This window comes from Aphidius gifuensis, linkage group LG4 (genome assembly GCF_014905175.1).
Source record: "Aphidius gifuensis isolate YNYX2018 linkage group LG4, ASM1490517v1, whole genome shotgun sequence".
NCBI classification, from domain to species: domain Eukaryota; kingdom Metazoa; phylum Arthropoda; class Insecta; order Hymenoptera; family Braconidae; genus Aphidius; species Aphidius gifuensis.
This window is the reverse complement of record NC_057791.1, coordinates 10,503,923-10,527,821: the sequence shown is the minus strand read 5'-3', so window position 1 is coordinate 10,527,821 and position 23,899 is coordinate 10,503,923. Positions and strand designations below refer to the sequence as shown.

Sequence of the window (23,899 nt, the reverse complement as noted above, 5' to 3'; positions counted from 1 at the left end):
AAATTTTTGGGCTATGTAAGAAATTTTTATTTGCATCCTAGCCACCCCCTGTAAGAGGGTGAAGTTTCCCATTTGAAATACATCGGGTTTTCTTACTTAGACGTAAGAATCGATCTAAAAGCGTCAATTATGCATGGAAAAAATCTTTTATTATATTAAATCATCGAGACTGAAGTCTGCTTTGAGATAAAAAAAAAAAATTTATATGGGTCATTCCATAATTTTTTTATTATGCTAAAAATTTTTTTTTTTTTGTTCGATTTCACTAGTTTTCAACGTTTTCAATATAATATGAGTGTTATGACATTATACTTTATATATTTGATAGAAAAAAATTTAAAATAAAAGAATCTATGGGTCATTCCACGAAATTTCGTTCAACTCTAAACTATTTCTAATATTATTAAATATTAAATATTGTCTTGGAATGAAAAAAACAAAAAACATTAATTTCTACATTTCGAATTATTTTTTTTTTTTTAATTTCTACATGACCGTTGTTTTTTTTTTTTGCATCAGGAAACGGTATTCTGACACAATCTGTATGACAAATCGCTTTTGATCTTCATTTTGTGTTATTATTGAATTGTATTCATCAAACAGGCAAACAGCTCGTTTAGCAGCAGCATTGACGGCTCTCATCTCCGTCACTGTTTTCAAACCTCTTTTGTAATTGATATCACTATGACTATAGAGATCGATCAACTTCTAAAAATCTTTTATCAATATGAAAACGAAGAAAGAATAAATTGATTTATAATCTAAATTAAGTCTTTAGCCGTTTGATACAATAATTTTAACTTAATATAGGAAAAATTGCTGTAAAGTTAATCTAGGCTTTGGATTAATTTATTTGGTTACACCCTTTCCTCAGCTATTTTTGGCATGATTAATTAATGAAAAAGCTATCAGCAAATGTTCCTAAGGAGAGGATGTAACCAAATAAATTACATCGTAGTCTAGATTAATTTTACAGCAATTTTCTCTATATTAAAGTGAAATTATCGTGTCAAATGGCTGTAGAGTTCATTTAGATTATAAATTAACTTATTTGGTTACATCTTTTTCTCGGCAACGTTTGCAAATATTTTTTTAATTAATTATTTATGGCAAATGTATCTAAGAAAAGAATAAAGCCGCAAATAAATTAATTAACAGTCTAGATTAATTTCGTAGCCATATTTTTTATAATAAATTGAAATTATTGTGGGAAATGGCCGAGAAATTAATTCAGACTACGCATTAGTTTATTCGATTACATTCTTTTCTTAGCAACCTTTTTCATTGATAATTTATAAAAAAAACTATTGGCAAATGTATCTAAGGAATGGATGTGACTAAATAAAATAATTCGTAGTCTAAAATAATTCCTCAGCCATTAGCCTCAAATATTTCAATCGATTATAGAATATTTTGCTGTGGAATTAATTTAGACTAGAAATTATTGTATTTAAAAGAAACTTTTGTATAATATTTAATTGATTTATTTATCTATTTAATTCTTGAAAAGGGTGTAATTGAAAACACGTTAAGAGGTTCTGCCGATTTTTTTAATTGGAGAGTAAGACAACAGTTTTCTTCTGTTTTTTGTCTTTTTGGCACTCATAGAAATACTGTGTTTCTAAGTCATCCACAAAAGGTCTCTTGTGATTTCTCAATAATTCCTGATCAAAACCTATTTTTTTTTACTTGAATTATTAATTGTAAAAAAACTAAGCTCCAAACCTCTTTTATTTTATGTCCATACGTTTTGTCTTGTCTCATTTTATAACCCGATAGTTTTTTTTTTACATTGTCATATTGTCGATTAGAGATATTGCTATTTTAATGGACTTTTTTTTTACAAAAGTCGCATTCTCCATAATAGCCTATGGTAAAAGTTGCCAACTTTGATAATTAATAAAAAAATAACAAGCATCCAAACAATTACCAAAAAATTACATAGAATGTATTAGTACTTCAATAATCTACTGTATAAATTTCGAAGCATTCTCATATTCGGAGAAAAATCGACAAAATCCCTTAAAATTAAAATTTTTGTTTCAACTTAAAAAAATTATAAAAAGATTTGCAAGAAATGACATCCCTTGAACAATTTGAGTTATAAGATGACCTTTAATTTTATTGAAAAATAAGAAAAAATAAGATGTTATTGGATATTTCGATCAATTGATCCATATTAATAATTAAACTGCACCTGAATAGCCCAAGGAGGTATTCAAACATAGATGTACAGGCTAAAGTGAATAAGAATATTTCGTTCTGTCTTTTTTTTTGGTGCAGGGCTGATGTCAGCGCTGCAGTTGGCAGTTTTCGAACTGACTTACTCCGAAATTTTAGGCTTCAGCGACAGCCTATGCTTCAACACAGTAAAAAGGTAAAGCTTACACTTCTTATTCAACTCCATGGTTTATACACATCATGCAATCGAATTTGAAAATTCAATATTTGTAGTCTTTTATAACTTATAATTTGTAATACATGAAACGTGTGTAAAAAAATGACCCATTTCATAAATTTACGTGTAATGACCCATAGATTTTTTTATTTAGAATTTTTTTTCATCAAATATATGAAATATAATGTTATAACACTCATATTATGTTGAAAACGTTGGAAACTAGCGAAATCGAACAAACTTTAAGCGTAATAAAAAAATTATGGAATGACCCATATAAATTTTTCTTTTTTTATCTTAAAGCAGACTTCATTCTCGATGATTTAATAATCTTAGCTAGGATAAAAATAAAAATTTCTTACATAGCCAAAAAATTTTTTTAATTTTTTTTCAACGATATTAGGGGGCGGCACGATGAAAATTTTGCCATCACCCAAATAAGAACCACCCTAATATACATAAATAAATCGTTATATTTATGTATTATAAATGAATATGTTAAGGGTGTAATACCGTTATCCTGATACTATCTTCAACGAAATATTGTAAAAAATTAATTTATTCTTTCAATATTTTTACTTCGCAGTCGACACAAGTCAGCTAGTTTTTGCGCTTTGTAACTGGAAACAGTGGCATATATAGAAACCCCCAGAACAGCAATTAGTGGTATGCCCAGTCCGCTTACCCCCACGAAATTGTTATAGAGTGTATGTGTGAGAGATTGATTGATTGATTGATAATAAATGTTTTATTGTCTAAATTTTAAACAAATTACAAAATTGGTTGATTAGGTGAATATGTGTGTGTAAGTACACGTGTATGCAAAGTGAGAGATATATGAGTATTGTACATATGAAAATCAATCAGTCGGTAAGTGAGTGAGTAATAAGGGTGAGTAGTTGAGGGGTAGTTAGCAATATCAATTTTAAGAATAAGTTGGCAGTGTGTATGTGTGTGTGTGTGTTTGATTGTGCAGCTAAGTTTCATTTGTAAGCAGCTTTGATTTAGGCCTGTTTTTGAATGTGGTGATATTGTCAGCATCTCGAATTGACGAAGGAATTGAGTTCCAAATAGATGGTGCTGTAACAGCATATGCTCCCTTGAAAATATCAGTTCTATAGTTAGGTATGAGTAGGGCCTGTTGATTCATTTGGTTTCGTGCAAGTCTATTAGTATTAGGAGCAATGAACAGATCTGATAAATACTCAGGTATACTGTTGTTGATAATACCATATACAAGAGTTGCAGTATACAAGCAGCGCAAGTTTTCTACACTCAACAGTCCAAGTCCTCTCCTGGTATCAGATACAGGTTGATCCGCCCTGACTCCATGATTTAGAATTCATTGTAGCTTAAGATCTAGACACGCGCCAAGACCATGAAGAGCCACTGTACAGTAGCTAATATGAGGCATGACAAATGTATGAAGAAGTTTACAACGAAGTTCTTGGTCAGTGTATTTAGCGATGCTGTAAAGTTGGTAGAAGATCGAGTTAGTTTCAGATTCAATCTGTTGTATGTGTTCCGCAAAAGTTAGTTGAGAATTAAGTATGACTCCGAGATTTTTGACAGTTGATGAAAATTTAATAGGAGCATCAATCAGTCCAAGGTTGGCGAGTTTACTGTCAATGCTGTTGATAAAGCGATGAGCTCCAAATATAATTGCCTGCGTCTTTTTTAAGTTGAGAGACAGTCTATTTCGTTTTGCTCAAGCAGTAATTTTGTCAATATCTTTTGTATACATTCATCTACATCAGCCATGGAACAACTGCTGTAGATTTGCAACCCATCAGCATATAAGAGACGCTTGCAATTTACGATTTGAGGACAAATATCATTGATATACATTGAAAACAGTAGAGGTCCAAGAATTGAACCCTGAGGCACACCAGAGGTTATCGAGAGCCAGTTTGAAAGACGATCACCATCACCCAGTGTTTATTTATGGCAAATGTTTCTAAGGAAAGGATGTTGCCAAATAAATTAATTTGCAGTCTAAATTATTTTTACCGCATTATTTTCTATTAAAAAAAAATTACTTTGTCAAAAAACTGTAAAAATAATCTACACTGCGAATTAATTTATTTGGTTACATCCTTCCCTTAGCAACATTTGCCAATAGTATTTCGATAAAAAAATAAAAATTTAAACAAATTCAAATATTATGTCAAAGCCAAGTGACAGCTTGTTTTTCATTGACGGTTGGTAAAAAATAGGCATTCAAAATGGCGTCATAAGTAAATTACAAAGATTACATAATTTTCAGTAATTTACACGTAATGTATTAAACTCAAAAATCGACCGAAGACCCATCACTGCCATCACTTTTATTTGCATGTGTTCTGCCGGTAAGGTAGGATTTGAACCAGTTGATGACACTATCAGAAAGTCCGAATTTCTTGAGTTTGATGAAGAGTAGATCATGAGGAACTGTGTCAAACGCTTTGGAGAAGTCAGAGAGTACTACTATTGTTACTTTCCTGCTGTCCATGTTCGTTCTGATGTCATTTACTAGTTCTACAAGGGCAGTTTGTGTACTATGACCTTTTCTAAACCCACATTGAAATGCATCAATGAGCTTGTGCTGGTGTCGATGTTGTACCAGTTGTTGATAAACAATTCTCAAGAACTTTTTTCCAAATAGCAGGAAAAATTGACTGTTGAAGAGATCTATTGAACAATGAGCCCAGAGATAGTAACAGTGCAGGGAGATCATCTTTCTAAAGATTTGATCATAACCTATTGAATTTGATTCAATGCTTTGTAAACTTGGGTTTTTGATTTTATTATATGTTATTTAAAAGACCAATTTTACGTGTTTAAATTTATCGATTATCAAGTTAAAATAAAATGAAATTCAATTTAAAACACAAATTATTAATAATTTAAATTTACCCTGGAAAAATGATTGGGTTTAAGATAAAGATCAAACGAAATTTATATATTTTAAATAGTAAATTAATTATATTATTTAAAGACATTATGCCCTAACCATTCACACAAGCACACACATACCCATACAACTACGACCTGGATGATGATTGAAGATCTTGGTGTTGGTTTGATGATATTGATGATGGTTTGCTGGCCTTGGAAACTTGGTTGATCAGACCAAGTACATGTACCAACTGATGTTGAATATTTGGCCAATAATTGCAATGATTAATATTGTTTTATTTCCAACCTCAGTGTGGATGCCTCAAAATGATATTCTGGTATAATGGCGGCGTGGTTTTGTAAAAGGACGCCGTCCAGATCCACGTTGCAATATACCAAATGACCAGATAAATTGGCTTCTCGAGATTGCCAGTTATACACACAATTTATATTTGATTTAAATACAGTGTTTGCAATTATTCACAATATACTATTGATTGTTGCTTGCAACAATTAATTTGTTGTAAAATATACAATTTGAATTTGTGGATTTATACTTGGACTTAATATTGGCATAGCCAAATTATATGTGCAACTTTATTGCTTGCCAGCAATGGCCTAAGTGAACGAAGCCCACACTCTCCGTTAACTCCACTCTCTCTCTTCACTCCTCCTTCCACTACTCCAATCTTTCCGTCATCAACTCTCACACATACATACATTATAATAGGTGGCGCACCATCATATGTTACCATCTCGCTACAGCTTCTTGATAGAGTTTAGTTCAATAGTTATGAGACTAATGTTGCCGAAAGTAAAAAGTGGCCCACGTAATTGATGTTGGTGATGGAAAATCTGATTGAACAGCAGTCGAGGTGAAAGATGTGAAGAATTTATTAAGCTCTTCGATATCAACACAAAGGATGTTTTGTAAACCAAGACCCCTTAATTCTCTTCAGGTCTGCGTAAGATTTTGATTGACTAGTATGTTTTTGTAGTACTGAACACGAGAACTAATTACCCTGGATCGGTATTGAACTCTGAGACTTCTGTAATTTAAGAGATCAGAGCAGTACCGTAACAAGGGGTGGGCAAGAGGGGCAACTGCCCAGGGCGCAGTGTAAAAGGGGGCGCACTTAGAAGCGCGTCACAAGAAAAAAAAATATTCTTTTTTAAACAATTAAGAAAAAAATTATATTTTCAGGAAAGAAATTGACGACTGTCATTTATGATCATTTAGATATTACATAAACATGATTGTCTTTCTAAATTTTGAAGTTAATTGTCCTCATTATTGTCATTTGTCGTTTAGAGACAATCGTCTTAAAACAATATTAAAAATGCAAAATAAGACGTAAAATAAAAAATATACTTAATAATTTGAATTGAAATTTTTTTTTGTTTCTTCTGACAACGGCCAAGACACGATCCTCTATACTCTAAAATTCTACCTATCACTAACATCGTACTATAACCGACTTAACCACTAACGCAGGTTAACATTGACCGATTTTTATTCTGCTCGTATTGACTATATGCCAAAGGTTTGCCTATTCTTTTTTTAATTGACATAAATTGAGATGATTATGGCAAATGGCTGAGAAATTAATTCAGATTACGAATTTATTTATTTGGTCACATCCTTTTCTTAGCAACATTTGCCATAATTAATTAATAAAAAAGCTATTGCCAAATATTGCTAAGGAAAGAATGTATCACCAAATATATTATTTCCTAGTCTAAATGAATTCTTTAGCTATTTTAGACAATAATTTCAATTTATGATAGGAAATATTGCTAAGGAATTAATTTAGACTAGGAATTAATATATTTGGTTACATTCTTTCCCTAGATACATTTGCCATAATTAATCAATCAAAAAGCTATTGGCGACTGTTGCTAAAGATTGGATGTAACCAAATAAATTATTTCATTTTCTAGATCAATTTCTCTGCAATATTTTTTATAATAGAATCATTCTGCCAAATTGATTGTATCTTCAATAGACTTCGATGACATCATAGATGAATTTTTCAGCGACAACGCCAGAAGACAAAAACTGTTCTGATTTTGTAATGATTCATTCTTCATCTATATCACTTTTAAAATATTTTGACTTTTATATTATTATCCACAACAATTTTTATTTAAAAAAAAAAATAATTTCAGTATATTCTGGCGGTTTTGCTTGTTATATATATTATCGTTAAATACACCTAACAAATGATTTTTTTTTATATATTATATCGATAAAAATAGGGCGCAAAATATAATTTTGCCCAGGGCGCAAAAATTCCTTGTTACGGCACTGGTTTCAAGGACTTTTCTTTTAAAAATTCACTTATCTTTTTGAAATAACGCGATGACTGTTTTGACGGTGGCAATAGTCCTTATATCTATTATAAGATTGTCTATATATTCCATGTTAATAAAATACAGAACGACCGTCTTTCCAGTCAACGCGTTTTTCGTCGGAGAATTTCCTTATATTCTGATTTTATGTGATAGTCGTTATGATTAGATTCGTTCAATAAATTATTAAAACTATAACAAATTACAGTGTAGAAGAATGCCCTTGTTTTAAGTTTGAAAGATTAATTTTATAATTTCCGGTATAGGCTGCAAGTCCTCAAAACCACCGTTCTACGACTATAAAAATTTCGTAGTATGGTGGTTTTAAGGACGTTTTAAAATTACGTCGTTAATTCCATTTGGATTTAAGTATGGTTTGAGATTATCAGAAAGGTTCTATGTAATTTCTAAACCTGCACGTTTCGTGGACACCAAGAAAGTTTGAGTACAACTCGTAAATAAAGAAAACGGTCTTTCTCTAAATACAAATATTGTCTAACAAATTGTTGTAGTTATTGCTATCGAAACGAACTCAGTTTCGGTTTTTCCAAAGGTATCCAAAAATTTCTAATGCTACTAAATTGAGGCAGTATCTGGTTGTTCAGGCAACTGGTTCAAGGTGATCAATCATTTCTGAGGTTCCGGAAAACCGGATAAGATTGTCTACATTTTCCATGTTAATAAAAAACAGAACGACCGACTTTCCAGTCAACAGGTTTTTCGTCGGAGAATTTCCTTATATTCCGGATTCATGTGATAGTCCTTATGATTCGATTCGTCCAATTAATTATTAAAACTATATCAATCTACAGTCTGGAAGAATGCCCTTATTAGTCTGCTCAAAAAATCTGGAAGGTCGTCATGGTCGGGGAAAACTGAAAAAAAATATGAGCGGGTCCGTCGGGAGATTAGAAATGGGGTGGTGGGTGGGAAAGTTGCATTAGGTCGCGGGAAAGGGTTAAAAAAAAATAAAAACGTTTTTTTTTTCGGGATATCTCAGAGGGAAAAGGTAATAAGGAAAAAAAGTTCAAATAAAAGTTGTAGGGAAAAAAATTTATGAAATTTTTGGTATCTATGTTTTTTTTTTAAATTGAATAGTTTAGGAGTAAATTAAGGTCAAAGTTCAGGAAAGTCATAAAGTAGTGGGGTAAACAGCGGGAAGAGGAGAAATAAGAAGGAAAGAAGCCGTCACGTCTCACGCACTCGTATAGTATATAGCGCGCGTTTCGGTAGGCTTCGGTCGTTTTCGGGATTCAGTCATACTTCTTTAGTAAACAATCTCGGTATACTCAATCACGAACGCGTGGTTTTTTTTTTTTCTTTTTCTTTCTTTTTTTCTGGAAAAAAGAAAAATAGGAAAATTATGAAATTTACATTAATTATTAATCAACTATTAAAGAATATAATGAGAATTTTTGTTTGTCAAGCGGAACATTTGTTCATAAAATATCAAATAAATAAACAATTAAGACATACTCAACATTGGTAAAACCGAGGTTGTTTATTTATTTATTATTTTATAAACAAATATTATGGTTTACAAATAAAAATTCTCATTACATTTTTCGATAGTTATTTGATTATTAAGGTAAATTTCATAATTTTCCCATTTTGCGTTCTCCCAGAAATAATTGAATAAAAACTAAGCAAACAATATGCTAAATCACTGACTCACATATATTTCTGGGTTTTTCTTTAATTATTTCTGGGAAAACGCAAATAGGAGAATTATAAAATTGACATTAATTATTTATTAACTATCAAGGAATATGAAGGGTATTTTTATTCGTCAACCGGAACGTTTGTTTATGAAATATTAAATAAGTAAACAACCTTGGTATTACCAATGTTGAGTATGTCTTAATTGTTTATTTATTTAATATTTTATAAACAAATATTATGGTTGACAATTGAAAATTCTTATTATATTCCTTGATAGTTGATTAATAATTAATGTAAATTTTATAATTTTCCTATTTTTCGTTTTCCCGGAAAAAATGAAAGAAAAAGAAAAAAAAAACCAAGCGTGGGTGATTCAGTATACCGAGGTTGTTTATTTATTTAATATTTTATAAACAAATATTATGGTTGACAAATAAAAATACCCATTATATTCCTTGATAGTTAATTACTAATTGTTGCAAATTTCATAATTTTTCTATTTGCGTTTTCTCAGTAATAATTGAAGGAAAACTAAATAAAAAATATGCTCAATCACCGACTCATATATTTCTGGGTTTTTCTTTAATTATTTCTGGGAAAACGCAAATAGGAAAATTATAAAATTTACAACAATTATTGATTAACTATCAAAGAATATAATAAGAATTTTTTTTTGTCAACCGGAATATTTGTATATGAAATATTAAATAAATAAACATTTATGGGCTCTGTGATATTGGCGCGCAGCTTTAACGTAGGAACTTTTTATAAGGCTTAAAAGAAAGCCCTGAATTTGTAGTATCTTGTAGTAAAAAAATTAGAATTTGTAGTTAAAAAAAAAAGGGTTGAAAAAAGGGTTAGAAGCAATTTCCTGCAAAAATCGACTTATACAGGCGTTGTATATGGGTCAGAAATCTTTGTCAGAATTTGTAGTAATTTGTTTGTAGATTATATATAAATTTGTAGAAATTTGTAGTGAAAAAATTAGAATTTGTAGTTCAATAGTTTTCCCTGAAAAATAATTCATATATTAAGGTATTTATAAAACAAGTTTATTTTTCGTGAAAATTATCAAACTACAAATTATAATTTTTGCACTACAAATTGCAGTAAGTCTTTCTGCATTAAAAAAATATTACAATTTTCATTTTAGACAATGAACAAAAAAGTTATGCATTTGTTTATAAATATATCACATAATAATTATAAATAAACCTTTTTATTTATTGTTTAAAATAAAAGAAAAAATGTCTATTCTAAGCAAAGAGCTTTGCTGCAATTTGTAGTATAAAAATTATAATTTGTAGTTAAACCTATCTCCTGCAAAAAAATTCTCTCCAGAAAGTTTTTTTTCAATTTTTTGAAATACCTTAATAAATAAATTATTTTTCAGGGAAAACTATTGAACTACAAATTCTAATTTTTTCACTACAAAATACTACAAATTCAGGGCTTTCTTTTGAGGCCTATAAGAAGTTTCTACGTTGAAGTCGCGCATCAACTTCAGGGAGCCCATAAATGTTAATTTATTTAATATTCCATATACAAATGTTCTGGTTGACAAAAAAAAATTCTCATTATATTCCTTGATAGTTAATTAATAATTGTTGTAAATTTTATAATTTTCCTATTCCCGTTTTCCCAGAAATAATTGAAGAAAAACCCAGAAATATATGAGTCGGTGATTGAGCATATTTTTTATTCAGTTTTCCTTCAATTATTTCCGGGAATACGAAAAATAAAAAAATTATAAAATTTACATTAATTATTAATCAACTGTCAAGGAATATGATAAGAATTTTCAATTGTCAACCATAATATTTGTTTATAAAATATTAAATAAATAAACAATTAAGACATACTCAACATTGGTAATACCGAGATTGTTTATTTATTTAATATTTCATAAACAAACGTTCCGGTTGACGAATAAAAATACCCATCATATTCCTTGATAGTTAATAAATATTTAATGTAAATTTTATAATTTTCCTATTTGCGTTTTCCTAGAAATAATTAAAGAAAAACCCAGAAATATATGTAAGTCGGTGATTTAGCATATTGTTTTTGCTCAGTTTTTCTTCAATTACTTCTGGGAGAATTCAAAATAAGAAAATTATGAAATTTACCACAATTATTGATTAACTATCGAGGAATATAATAAGAATTTTTATTTGTTAACCATAATATTTGTTTATAAAATATTAAATAAATGAACAACCTCGGTATAGCCAATGTTTGCTATGTCGTAATTGTTTATCTATTGAATATTTTATAAACAAACGTTCTGGTTGACAAATGAAAAAACCCATCATATTTCTTGATAGTTGATTGACATTTTACATGAATTTTATAATTTTTCTATTTTGCGTTTGATTAGAAATGATTGAAGTTGAAGAAAAACCGAGAAATATATGTGAGCGCGCGAGAGTAAGATAATAATAATAATAAAAAAAAAAAATAAAAGCCGATTCATCCTTTGTCCTTCTTCAATACACAGCACTAAAGTAGTATGACCGAATTCCGAAAACGACCGAAGCCTACCGAAACGCGCTATATACTATACGAGTGCGTGAGACGTGACGGTTTTCTTTCTTTCTTATTTCTCCTCTTCCCGCTGTTTACCCCACTACTTTATGACTTTCCTGAACTTTGACCTTAATTTACTCCTAAACTATTCAATTTAAAAAAAAAAACATGGATACCAAAAATTTCCTAAATTTTTTTCCCTACAACTTTTATTTGAACTTTTTTTCCTTATTACCTTTTCCCTCTGAGATATCCCGAAAAAAAAAACGTTTTTATTTTTTTTTAACCCTTTCCCGCGACCTAATGCAACTTTCCCACCCACCACCCCATTTCTAATCTCCCGACGGACCCGCTCATATTTTTTTTCAGTTTTCCCCGACCATGACGACCTCCCAGATTTTTTGAGCAGACTATATTCTAAATTTGAAAGATTAATTTTATAATTTTCGGTATAGGCTGCAAGTCCTCAAAACCACCGTTCTACGAATAAAAAAATTTCGTAGTATGGTGGTTTTGGGGACGTTTTAAAGCTACGTCGTTAATTCCGTTTTAATTTGAGTATGGTTTGAGATTATCAGAAAGGTTCTATGGAATTGCCAAACCTGCACGTTTCGTGGGCACAAAGAAGGTTTGAGTAGAACTCGTAAAAAATATAATATGTTTATATTATTCAAATTTTAGCATATGTCCTCGAAACAACCATTCCACAATTATAAAAATTGTATGTCACGGTGCTTTCGAGGTCATTTAATAATTATTTGATGAACAACTTTTCTTTTGTGTTTTTCGAAAAAAACTGTTGTTATGTCTAATGGATTACAGATATCGTTAAAGATTCTCAAAAACGAGTACACTATTTCTGCATATTTCTGTGCATTTTCTATTTTTACAGAATGTCTCCAAAACTGTCAATAACTGGAGACATGAAATCCATAAAATGGTGGTTTTGGGGACATTCAGATTGAAGTAGAATCGACGGTTATTATCGAGTCGACTAAAATTTCAACGATGAATTTCGGGAAAAGGAAAGAATCTTATTGAGAACTGCCAGAAAAATCATATCGAAATTCATAAATTCAACTGTTCCATCGAATTGAAAAAATCGGCTAATGAGTTCGTCTGGAATATATTAAAGTATACCAGTATGAAGAAAGATGTGAACTAGAAATGTCAAGTAAAAATAAAATTGACATCGATAAAAATGTATTGACGCGGTTGAAACAGAAATTAGTAATAATCGTTAATACTGCTAATGAATAAAGTGAAAGTGTCACACAACATATCAATATTATTTATCTATTTCTTGTGAAACGGTTTTGGAAAAAAAAGCTTGTCTGCATTTGACGGTGCTTTTAATATTATCTAATGAAAAAAAATTGTCATTTTCAACAAATATTTGAGATAGAAATTTAATTAGTAGAAGTCGTTCTAACTCAAGAAATAGATTAACTACTCCAACAAATATTTCATATAGGAATTCAATGAGTGGAGATGTTGTTCAGCAGGTGCAAGCATTTCAAGACAATACAAAGGTGGTCAAGTTAATTAAAGGGAACTTCAAAATTGTATCAAAAAGTCTAATAGTTACGCAGCACCAATAAATTCATCACCATTATACTCTTATATTGCACCAACTTAGAAACCAGCTTTATTAACATGTGATACACAATTTGATGAAGTATTTGATCATACACACGTAACACCATATACAACATCACAATATAAATTAGAAAAATGCAAGGAGCATAAATAACAACGAACAATTACAACTATTTTCTTCTTCATCAACTACCGACTTTGATTGTTTCTCATTAATTGAAACGAGGCTGAACAAAAATACATCACCAGCTCAAGTTACGTATTAGTGGTACTTTATGTGCCCTGAAAAAGCGTTGTTTATTGGTGCTCTAATTGCCACACATAAGTCAACATTAAAAATATTTGTTATTTATTCTCTTCCATCAGTTACTAATAATAATCATAAATTATTCTCACTTTTCTTGGATTGCAAGTGTGTATCAATTATCTCACACTTTATTAAAATACTGAGGGCACCGATTGATTGTGAACAATTGCTGGTCGATGTTATTATTATTACTCTGGAGAAAAATATCAAGCTACATAATTTCTCTTTCTCAATTACATCTAATAAGAATAATAAACAATCAAACTTTTTACCAGTAACTGTAATGGTTGAAGTTACACTGAAAAAACGTTCCCGCTGCAGGCACGGTCTATTGTACCGGTAATGGTAGACAGCTACAGTAGCAGGATGTCCATGTAAATCCACAGTAAGCACTCGTATATTCTCGGTAAACTGTACTGCTGTGAGAGCAGTACAAAGCACTGCTGTGGTAACTGAATGCGCACATCTGTATGCGCGGTCATATACGATTTACGACTTTGACATCACTTATAGGTTAGGATTAAAATTTAGAATTTTTAAATGTTCAATTAAACATTTCTTTTAATGTTAAAGTGCAGTCTACTTTACTGCTCCGGCAGCAGGAACGTACCATGCCTGCAGTGGAAACGTTTTTTCAGTGTATGAATAAGGTCTGTCGTTCTACCTGCTTATTTATTTATAAAATAATTGATAAACGTAATGGTATCTCAATGAAATGAGTTTTTGACCTGATGCGTTTTGGCAACCAAGGGAATAAAAGACAACTATTCTCATTAATATAAAAGACTTTTAAGTCACTATACTCTTTTTGTATAACCAACGATATGGCACGGCAGTTAAGGTTTGAGCTTTGTGACATGAGGGTCATGGGTTCGATCCCGACCACCGACGCCGAGTGGTAAGCGCAATCCGACTGTACTACCCAGGTTTTCAATAGTTTTTCTAGGCTATAATAGAAATTGGGAACAGTTTGAACGCATTACAAAAGTCGACACCTATGATTGACGCAAAAATGAAAAGGAGAAATCTTGTAGAAACTTCTGAGGAGAAGTATGGCTCGGTAAACAATTGTAAACAGAGTGACACAAGATAGCATCTTTCGAAAATCAAAGACGTCAATAAAAAAAATCCAATATGGCAACTTTCAAGAAAACAATATTGTGGCAAGATTTCGGGACCTCCTGGGTGATTAAAAAGAGTCAAGCCAACTAGTGGACCCCCTGTGGTGATACCGCCTCAATTAATTCGAGGACACCCTGTGATAAACAAAATCGGTCAAATTAATTCGCGGACCCCGTTTGGAGTCATCGATTTTAACTTTAGCTTTCAAATGTAAAAATGAGCTCTCTTGTCATAAAATAAATTCAACATAGAATTGCCATAATTTTTTTTTTAACGCCCACATCGGCCGCAAACCGTAAACTTTAAAGTTTCTTTCAGAATTGAAGTGCAGAACATGCACAATGATCCAGGCTATATTTGTAAAAGGTCCGCATATTTCAAAAATTTTTACCTCGAAAGCCGGAAAAATAGTATAAATATTTTATGACCTCCCATTTTCATATTTAATAATAAAAAATTTCTATTCCCCGGAAAAAAGGTTGAAAAAAAATAATTCAAAATAAAAAAATCAATGCCGCGTTTCCCGTTAGCTTTAGAGTAAAATAATTCAAATAAAAGTTGTAGAATAGTATATTTCGTTACAAGTGCCCAGGCAGAGTGTGTGCTCACAACGAATTTGGAGGGGCAAGCACGAGCCTTGGCGAGTGTTTCCCCTCCAAATGAGTTGTGAGCGGGCTCTTTGATTGGGCACATGTATCGAACTATATTTTATGTTACTAGGGACAGTGATAATAATTTGTGAATTTCCAAAAAACGCACTACCCCTCCGACACTATTCCCACTGCCCTTGTGACATAAAATAATATTTTAGAGAGGGGCAGTTCTCATAAGTTTTTCTTTATCACCACTCGTTTTCGCGTAATTAATTTTCGAAGTTTTGTATTTTTTGATCAGCGAGTTACCCCTCACGAATCCCCACCCAACGCTCCCCTGCGTGAACGCGATAGATATATAAAGAAGAAAGATAGTTTTATTTTGAATAAACGACATTAATTAAACGAAAACAAATGGAGGTGACGTGGGATCGATCCGGGGTCTCTCACGTAGAAGTCGAACGCGCTATCAAGTCAACCGTCGGGGTATTGATGTAAGATGTAGTGAAACTTTTTTATATGAATAAACTCTACTGAGACTCAATACACAGTCCTCGCAAAAGCCTGACACAATAGTCAAAGCCTGATAATTTCTCTTTAAAATTTATATAACATTTATACAACTAATGACTATTTTTTTTTTTTTTTTTTATTAAATATATGCACAAGTCAAGTCTCGTGTGAGGCTTGGTGAAACGATGGGCACCAGCTTGACACAAGGCTGTGTTTCAAGGCTCGTGTAAGACCGGGTAAAATCAAAAAACACAAGACTGAGTTACCAAGGCCCGTGTGAGGCCGGGTAAAAGCAAAAAACACAGGCTTGACACAAGACTGAGTTACTAAGGCCCGTGTGAGACCGGGTAAAATAAAAAAATACAGGCTTGACACAAGACTGAGTTACCAAGGCTCGTGTGAGGCCGGGCAAAAGCGAAAAAAACAGGCCTTACACAAGACTGAGTTACCAAGGCCCGTGTGAGATCGGGTAAAATCAACGGGGACAAGCTTGTATCAAGCCTGTGCTACTGAGGCTTGATACACAGCCCTTGCACAAGCCTGACATGGTCGTCAAGCCCGAGAATTCCTACCTGGGAAAGTGTAAAATTTTTCTTGCCCTGTGAATTGGACTGCTGCATTCGAGAAACATTGATCAATATATTATTCTTTATTTTCTTCTGACGAGACTGAGCGCCCGCTTGCGCGGTCGTTTTTATTTAACTTGAATGTCGATGTCATATGTTTGGGAATAGTTACGTTTTTTCGTATGTTTTTTTATATGCATATAATAATTAGATATGCATTTACATATTTTAAGTTTGTTATTGTATCAGTAGCCTTTTTCATTAAACTGTACAATATAAAAATAAATAAACAAAAACAAATATGATGAATATTCCGATATTCAGTGCGAATATTTTATATCAAATTCATTAATATAAATTCTAAATGACTAACAGTTTTTTATCTTTCACTTAAACCATTAATATCTATAAAGTTTTATTTCAATAGATAATTTCAATAATTGTAATGTTGATCAACATGTGATGTTAAAGGAAAATCAAAAAATGACGTGTAGATCGTGCTCTTCGGGCACTCAACTTCGACTTTATATTATTCGTTTTTTTTAAAAAACTATTATGTGGATCCCAGCTTTTTTTGTTCCAAATTGTATTATTGATGCTGATAGTGTTATTCAATGATTATCGAATCAATCAATACAATTTGACCATTATTTTGGCTCCATTTTACTCAATGTATGTGTGTAAATATTTATTACTTTCTCATTCATTTTTTTCGACAAATTATAATTTATCTTAATTTTTTATTAACTGATGGCATTACTGATAGGTATACCAAACGTTGCTTTAAGTTCACTAAATTATTTATCAAAGGAATTTGATTTAATAATATTTCCGATTAAGTTTTGACAATTTTAATGTTGTATATGCTGTTGTTGATGTGTTAATAGTTGGAACAACATGTTAACACCGAATACAATGACACTTGACATTGATTTAATTGTTGCATCTGGTTAATGTTTTAATAACATACTCCAGTGGCACTTTTATTGAAAATATTTTATAAATAAATAAAATATACTTGACATTATTGCATCTGTGTCTATGAGGCAAAGTATTTTTCTATTATTCTGTTTACAGTGTACTTAATAGTGTTTATAACTATTAAATTGCATATTAAATTAACTTAGCCACTATTTTAAATATATCGATTTATTGAATGTATCGAACGTATAACGTGTATGTGTGTGTGAGAACTAATGAAAATAGATGTGTCGATAGCGTCAGCCAATAGAATGACGAATAAACGTTGCTACGTGAAGTTAACTGAAAGTGTCTTGTCCTTTTTTATAAAGGATTGATTGATATCATCACTAGCAAAGATGGTAACAATTCGACGATATCTTTCAGTTTATAGATAAATTTTAAAGAATTATCAAATTCATATAGCTTCTTCTAAATTAACAGTTTAAAAAAAATTTGGCAAAGTTTGTGAAAATTTGTCTAATTCTGCCAAATTTTGTCGAATGTATTCAAAATTCATCAAAAAAAAATAAATTATTATAATTGAAAAAATTTGACAAATATTGCCAAAATTTATCAAAAAAAAAAAATTATAATAATTGACAAAATTTGACACATATTGCCAAAATTTGTCAAAAAAAAATTATTACAATTGACAACATTTGTCAAAATTAGACAAAATTTGACTAATATTGTTCAATGTTTTCAAAATTTATCAAAAAAAAAATTATTAAATCGACAAAATTTAACAAATATTGCCAAAATTTGTCAACATTAGACAAAATTTGACAAATATTGTCAAATGTTTCCAAAATTTATCAAAAGAAAAAATTTATTAAAATTGACAAAAAAAATTTGACAAAATTTGCCAAAATGAGACGAATTTTGTCAAAATTATTTTCACCAGGAAAGTGAGCTCCAACAGCATTCATAGTAAATTTGAATGAGATAAGTAAAATGACATATTAAGCACACCTATGTTGTTCATAAATGGTCATGTATGGTGTATGTATATGATCAAGGTGAAATCCAACGTAACATCGAAAAAATGAGCTTGTAACGAGATGGAATGCACCGGCGCATATTTCGATGCTCCCACCACATTTATCTATCGTATGACGTAGTCAATGTGGTGCTGTTTTATGACTTAATATGTAGAATATAAAATTCACTTCGAGTCCAGCCACCAAGCGAATATGTGCGAGCGAAAAATACACTGCTCAACAAATATTCATGACGTGGCTTTGCCACATCTCGAATCCATAAAATATATGGCTAGATCCACGTGAATTTTAAGTCCTAAAATTGAATTCACTTGAAATATTTTCTTTATTGTTCTAGAGCAAAAAATTTTGACTTGTGATTTTTTTTAGTTTTAATTTTTAAGGATTTTTTAAGAAATGTACCAGCTTTTGCATCCTTTTAACTCAAAAACTATTGACATCATTGAAAAATTTATAGAGACAAAAAAGTTTGAATTCTATTTATACACTGAGAAAAAAAATTGCTGTTATTGAAAAAAAATTTTCTTCATATTAGCAAATTTTTTCTTGGAACTTTTTTGTCTTAAGTTGAAAAAAAAAATAATTAATTCAAGAAAAAATGTCTTGTTTTGAGAAAATATTTTTTTTCAATTTGAGACAAATTATTTTTTTTTTTTTTTAATTATAGAATTAATTTAAGAAAACTTGTGATGAACTTAAGGATATTTTGTCTTTTGATTTGAGGAAAAAATTGGAAAAAAAAAATGACATATACCTCAATTTGGAAGACAAGTCATTCGATTTAAGGCAACAAGCGATCAAGTTGAGAGAAAATTTGCTGAAATAAAATAATATATACCTCAATAATATATAAATCAAAACAATATTGATTTTTTTTTATGTAAAATATTTATTAATTAAAATAACTTGAGAATTAAATTAAAGCAACAAGCGATCAATTTGAGAAAAAATTTGCTGAAATGAAATGACATAACCCTCAATTTGAAAGAAGAGTCATTCAATTTAAAGCAACGAGCGATCAAGTTGAGAGAAAATTTGCTAAAATAAATAATATATGCCTCAATTCAAAACAGTATTGATTTTTTTTATGTAAAATATTTGTTAATTAAAATCACTTGAGAATTGAATAAAAGCAACAAACAATCAATTTGAGAAAAAATTTGCTAAAATAAAATGACATATACCTTAATTTGAAAGACGAGTCATTCAATTTGAAACAGCAAGTGATCAAGTTGAGAGAAAATTTGCTAAAATAAAATCAAAATTTGCTCTATTTATATCATAATTCACTCAACTTAAATATGTTTTTTCCTCAACTTAAATGATTTTTGTCTCAACTTAAATTAATCAATAATCAAAAGTTGAAAAAATACATTTTTTAGTTAAAAAAAAAAAAAAAATTATTATTTTTCGCTCACTGAGAACTTCATTTCGTTTTTTATTTGTATCATAGTTTTTTTTTTTTGTAAATTAATTTTTTGTCCCGAGCGCGATTCGAACCTATCTCCCTAAAAATCTATCTAAACCTTTATTCCAAACGCCAGTGTGTTATCCACGAAGCCATCGCACGTTAACTTGAAAGACCGAAAATTTTCATCCTCATTAAGAATGACTTTCTTTCACATATATTATTTATTAAATATATAATAAACTTGACGTCTTATAATACATTTATTTGAATAAAGTTTATTTTATTTTTTTTTTTTTAGACAAATAACAAAAAAAAGTTAAGTGGTGATGTAATTTAATTTATTATAAAATACATACTCTAATTTGAATAAGTTAACAAAGTCAATCATATATTCCTTTTTTTACTACATAAATATATAGATTCAACTAATTTATTAGGTTTTTTGGGGTTTTTAGGGAGATAGGTTCGAATCGCGCTCGGGACAAAAAATTAATTTACAAAAAAAAAAAACTATGATACAAATAAAAAACGAAATGAAGTTCTCAGTGAGCGAAAAATAATAATTTTTTTTTTTTTTTAATTAAAAAATGTATTTTTTCAACTTTTGATTATTGATTAATTGAAGTTGAGACAAAAATCATTTAAGTTGAGAAAAGAACATATTTAAGTTGAGTGAATAATGATATAAATAGAGCAAATTTTGATTTTATTTTAGCAAATTTTCTCTCAACTTGATCACTCGCTGCTTCAAATTGAATGACTCGTCTTTCAAATTAAGGTATATGTCATTTTATTTTAGCAAATTTTTTCTCAAATTGATTGTTTGTTGCTTTGATTTAATTCTCAAGTGATTTTAATTAACAAATATTTTACATAAAAAAAATCAATACTGTTTTGAATTGAGCCATATATGATTTTTTTTAGCAAATTTTCTCTCAACTTGAACGCTTGTTGCCTTAAATAGAATGACTTGTCTTTCAAATTTAGGTATATGTCATTTTTTTTTTGCAAATTTTTCCTCAAATCAAAAGACAAAATATCCTTAAGTTTATCACAAGTTTTCTTAAATTAATTCGATATTTTAAAAAAAAAAAAATAATTTGTCTCAAATTGAAAAAAAATATTTTCTCAAAACAAGACATTTTTTCTCGAATTAATTATTTTTTTTTTCAACTTAAGACAAAAAAGTTCCAAGAAAAAATTTGCTAAACTGTAGCAATTTTTTTTCTCAGTGTAGTTTACAAAAAAAAACTTTGAAAAATTGTTTAAACAATTTCCCACCATTATTTGTTAAATAAACAATTGAAATCGATTTTTCTCAAACTTGGACCCACTTCTTTTTTTTTTATTTCATCAATAAATAATCTTTAAAATTCAAGAAGTTTTTGAGCAACTTATAGGTTTACCATTTTCATAACTTCTTGAGATACAAATAAATAAAGAGTGAAGAATGCGGTCTCCTGTGCCGCTCGACTATATATAGATATACACTCTCATGAGAGATAGCACGCGGACCGTGTTTTTCACTCTTTGTATCTCAAAAAGTTATGAAAACGCTAAATCTATAATTTGCTCAAAAATTTCTTATATTTTAAGGATTATTTATTGATGAAAAAAAAAAAAAAAAATTGGGTCCAAGGTATATAAATGAAACACCAACCGATAAATTTCTATACTTGAATTTTCTGATATTTCGATGTTCCAAGATTTCGGTGATTTAAGTTGATTGTCTTCAGTTAGTTGATAGTTTTTGAGAAAACAATTGATAAATTCATGACAATTTTTTTCGACTTCATCTTTAGCTATTATCTGAAAACCAAAAAAAATTAATTAACAACTTTGTTATTATAACTTTCTAAACCTTACATAAAGTTTGCCTCACGATTCCACACCTGTAATATACGATAAATCGAAATTTTTTTCAATGGTTTCAACATTGATAGAGCATCGTTCGAATACATCTTGATAGAAAAAGGTTGTAGTGGAAGAACGCCATGTAATATTACCATCCGAGCATATATATTTACGACTCTGGAATATGAAATTTAATTAATTGAAAAAAAAAAACATATTTTAGAACAACAAGTACATATGGTGATACTGGCAGAACGAAATTATGACAATCATTTAGTTAATATCAATTAAAATATATTTGAGTAAATTGGACAATCTATTAAAAAAAATCTATAAATAAAAAGAGATCGTGTAATAGATAAGCATCATGACAACTTATTTTTTGGCCTCTTAAAAATGGCCCTTTAAAATGGCCTTATATTTTTGGCCTCTTAAAAATGGCCTTAAAAAATGGCCTTATTTTTTTTGGCCTCTTAAAAATGGCCTCAAAAAATGGCCAAAAGAGGCCAAAAACATAAGGCCATTTTTTAAAGCCATTTTTAAGAAGCCAAAAAAAAAAATAATGCCATTTTTGAGGCCATTTTTAAGAGGCCAAAGAAAATAAGGCCATTTTTTAAGGCCATTTTTAAGAGGCCAAAAATATAAGGCCATTTTAAAGGGCCATTTTTAAGAGGCCAAAAAAAAAAAGGCCATTTTTTGAGGCCATTTTTTCCATGTACGAGGTTCAGATCGTCTTTTTTTTAAACTATATTTCACCATGTTGCCATGGTATTTACGGCAAGCTGAAATAACAGACGAACTTCCCGGCTCTGACTATTAGATATAATTTTAATTAGCCCTGTTTACCCTGCTCACTTAAGAAAAACAATAGGAAGGTAGGACAGTTAAGAACGTGATTTAAGAAGGTAATCGGCAGCTGAAAATGGACGTGCAATTAATACACAATTTAATTATAAAAATGATTCAGAAAAAAACTTGAAACAAACACAAAATTTTAATTATTTACCGTCGTAGGTAATTTATTAATAAGCATTCGCTGATTTTTCGTTCAAATTATTATTAACAAAGTTACAAATATTATCGTTCGATTAAACACTATCAATCTATCGATATTTGATTTGATAAGAAAGGCCGATTCGTCGGTACAAAAGAGAGAGAATTCTCATCACGTGGTTATTACGGAAACAGTACTAAAATTTATGAGCAAAACGACTCGGCTAATTAAATGATGTGTAACCCTAATAAAGAGCAACTGGATTGTAAAGCAATGTCGAGTTATGTAAAGTTATGTTAATCAATCTGCGTAATCGATCGTTTTAGGACCAACAGTCGTAAGAGGATTTTTCTGTCCGATCACGTCAAGAATTTAGCCCCAGACCCTGAAAATTTAGTGGTGCTAGTAGTTAAAAAAACACGTTCTTTAGTATTATGCATGTCAAGTATACACACTAACAAGCAAAATTTTTAAACTTGAAAAAAACCAGAAACTTAGAAAAAATAAAGAAGTTCCCCGCCGGGAATCGAACCCGGGTCTTTTGCTTACTGGGCAAATGCCTTGACCACTAGACCACAGGGCTTCTTATTTTTTCTAAGTTTCATCAAGGTAACTGCGACGTCCTTCTATTCGTCAATTCACTTTTGAAAAAAAAGAAAAAAAAAAAAAAACAAATTTTGCACGAGAAAAGCAAAAAAATTTTTCTGCTTGAAAGTTAACTATCTTTTAAAATCCGAAGAAAGAAAAATCAAATTTTTATAGCGTATTCGTCTTTTTGAGTACTACATTTTTATAGTATCTGTAAAAAAATTTCGTAGAAAAAGAATAATAATAAAAGTTTGAAGTGTCACTTATCCCTGTGTATAAAAAATGTCAATTTTGACACTTATTATCTAAAAAAGTCTAGAGGACAAAAAATTAAAAAAAATTCATAGTGTAGATAACTATTCCATTCAAAAAATGAGTCGAAAAAGAAAACCCGCGTACAAATTGAATGATCCAGAATCAGCCCTAAAAATCGATATTAGTTTTCATTTTCAATATTAATTTATTATTAAAATCTTTTTTTCGAATCAAGTTTTATATGTGTGAATCGAATATTAGTTTTTCTATAACAATTTATTTATTTATATTGGTTTATTGTTTTTATTATTAATA

At 30.0% G+C, this 23,899-nt stretch overlaps 1 protein-coding gene and 1 non-coding gene across 2 annotated transcripts in view; both read right to left on the bottom strand.

Moving 5' to 3' along the window:
- Positions 1-21,899, bottom strand: part of LOC122853846 — an 89,799-nt gene extending 67,900 nt beyond the window's left edge. Inside the window, exons 1-2 of the mRNA XM_044154260.1 lie at positions 21,786-21,899; positions 21,554-21,702 (exon numbers count right to left, since the gene is read on the bottom strand). Coding sequence (XP_044010195.1) covers positions 21,554-21,702; positions 21,786-21,854 — 218 coding nt within the window. The 5' untranslated portion in view covers positions 21,855-21,899. The remainder of the gene's footprint in view (positions 1-21,553; positions 21,703-21,785) is intronic.
- A 1,351-nt stretch (positions 21,900-23,250) lies between these two features.
- Trnat-agu lies at positions 23,251-23,324 on the bottom strand. Its single transcript has one exon. It is a non-coding gene; the product is annotated as a tRNA-Thr (tRNA).
- Between the last annotated feature and the right edge of the window lie 575 nt (positions 23,325-23,899).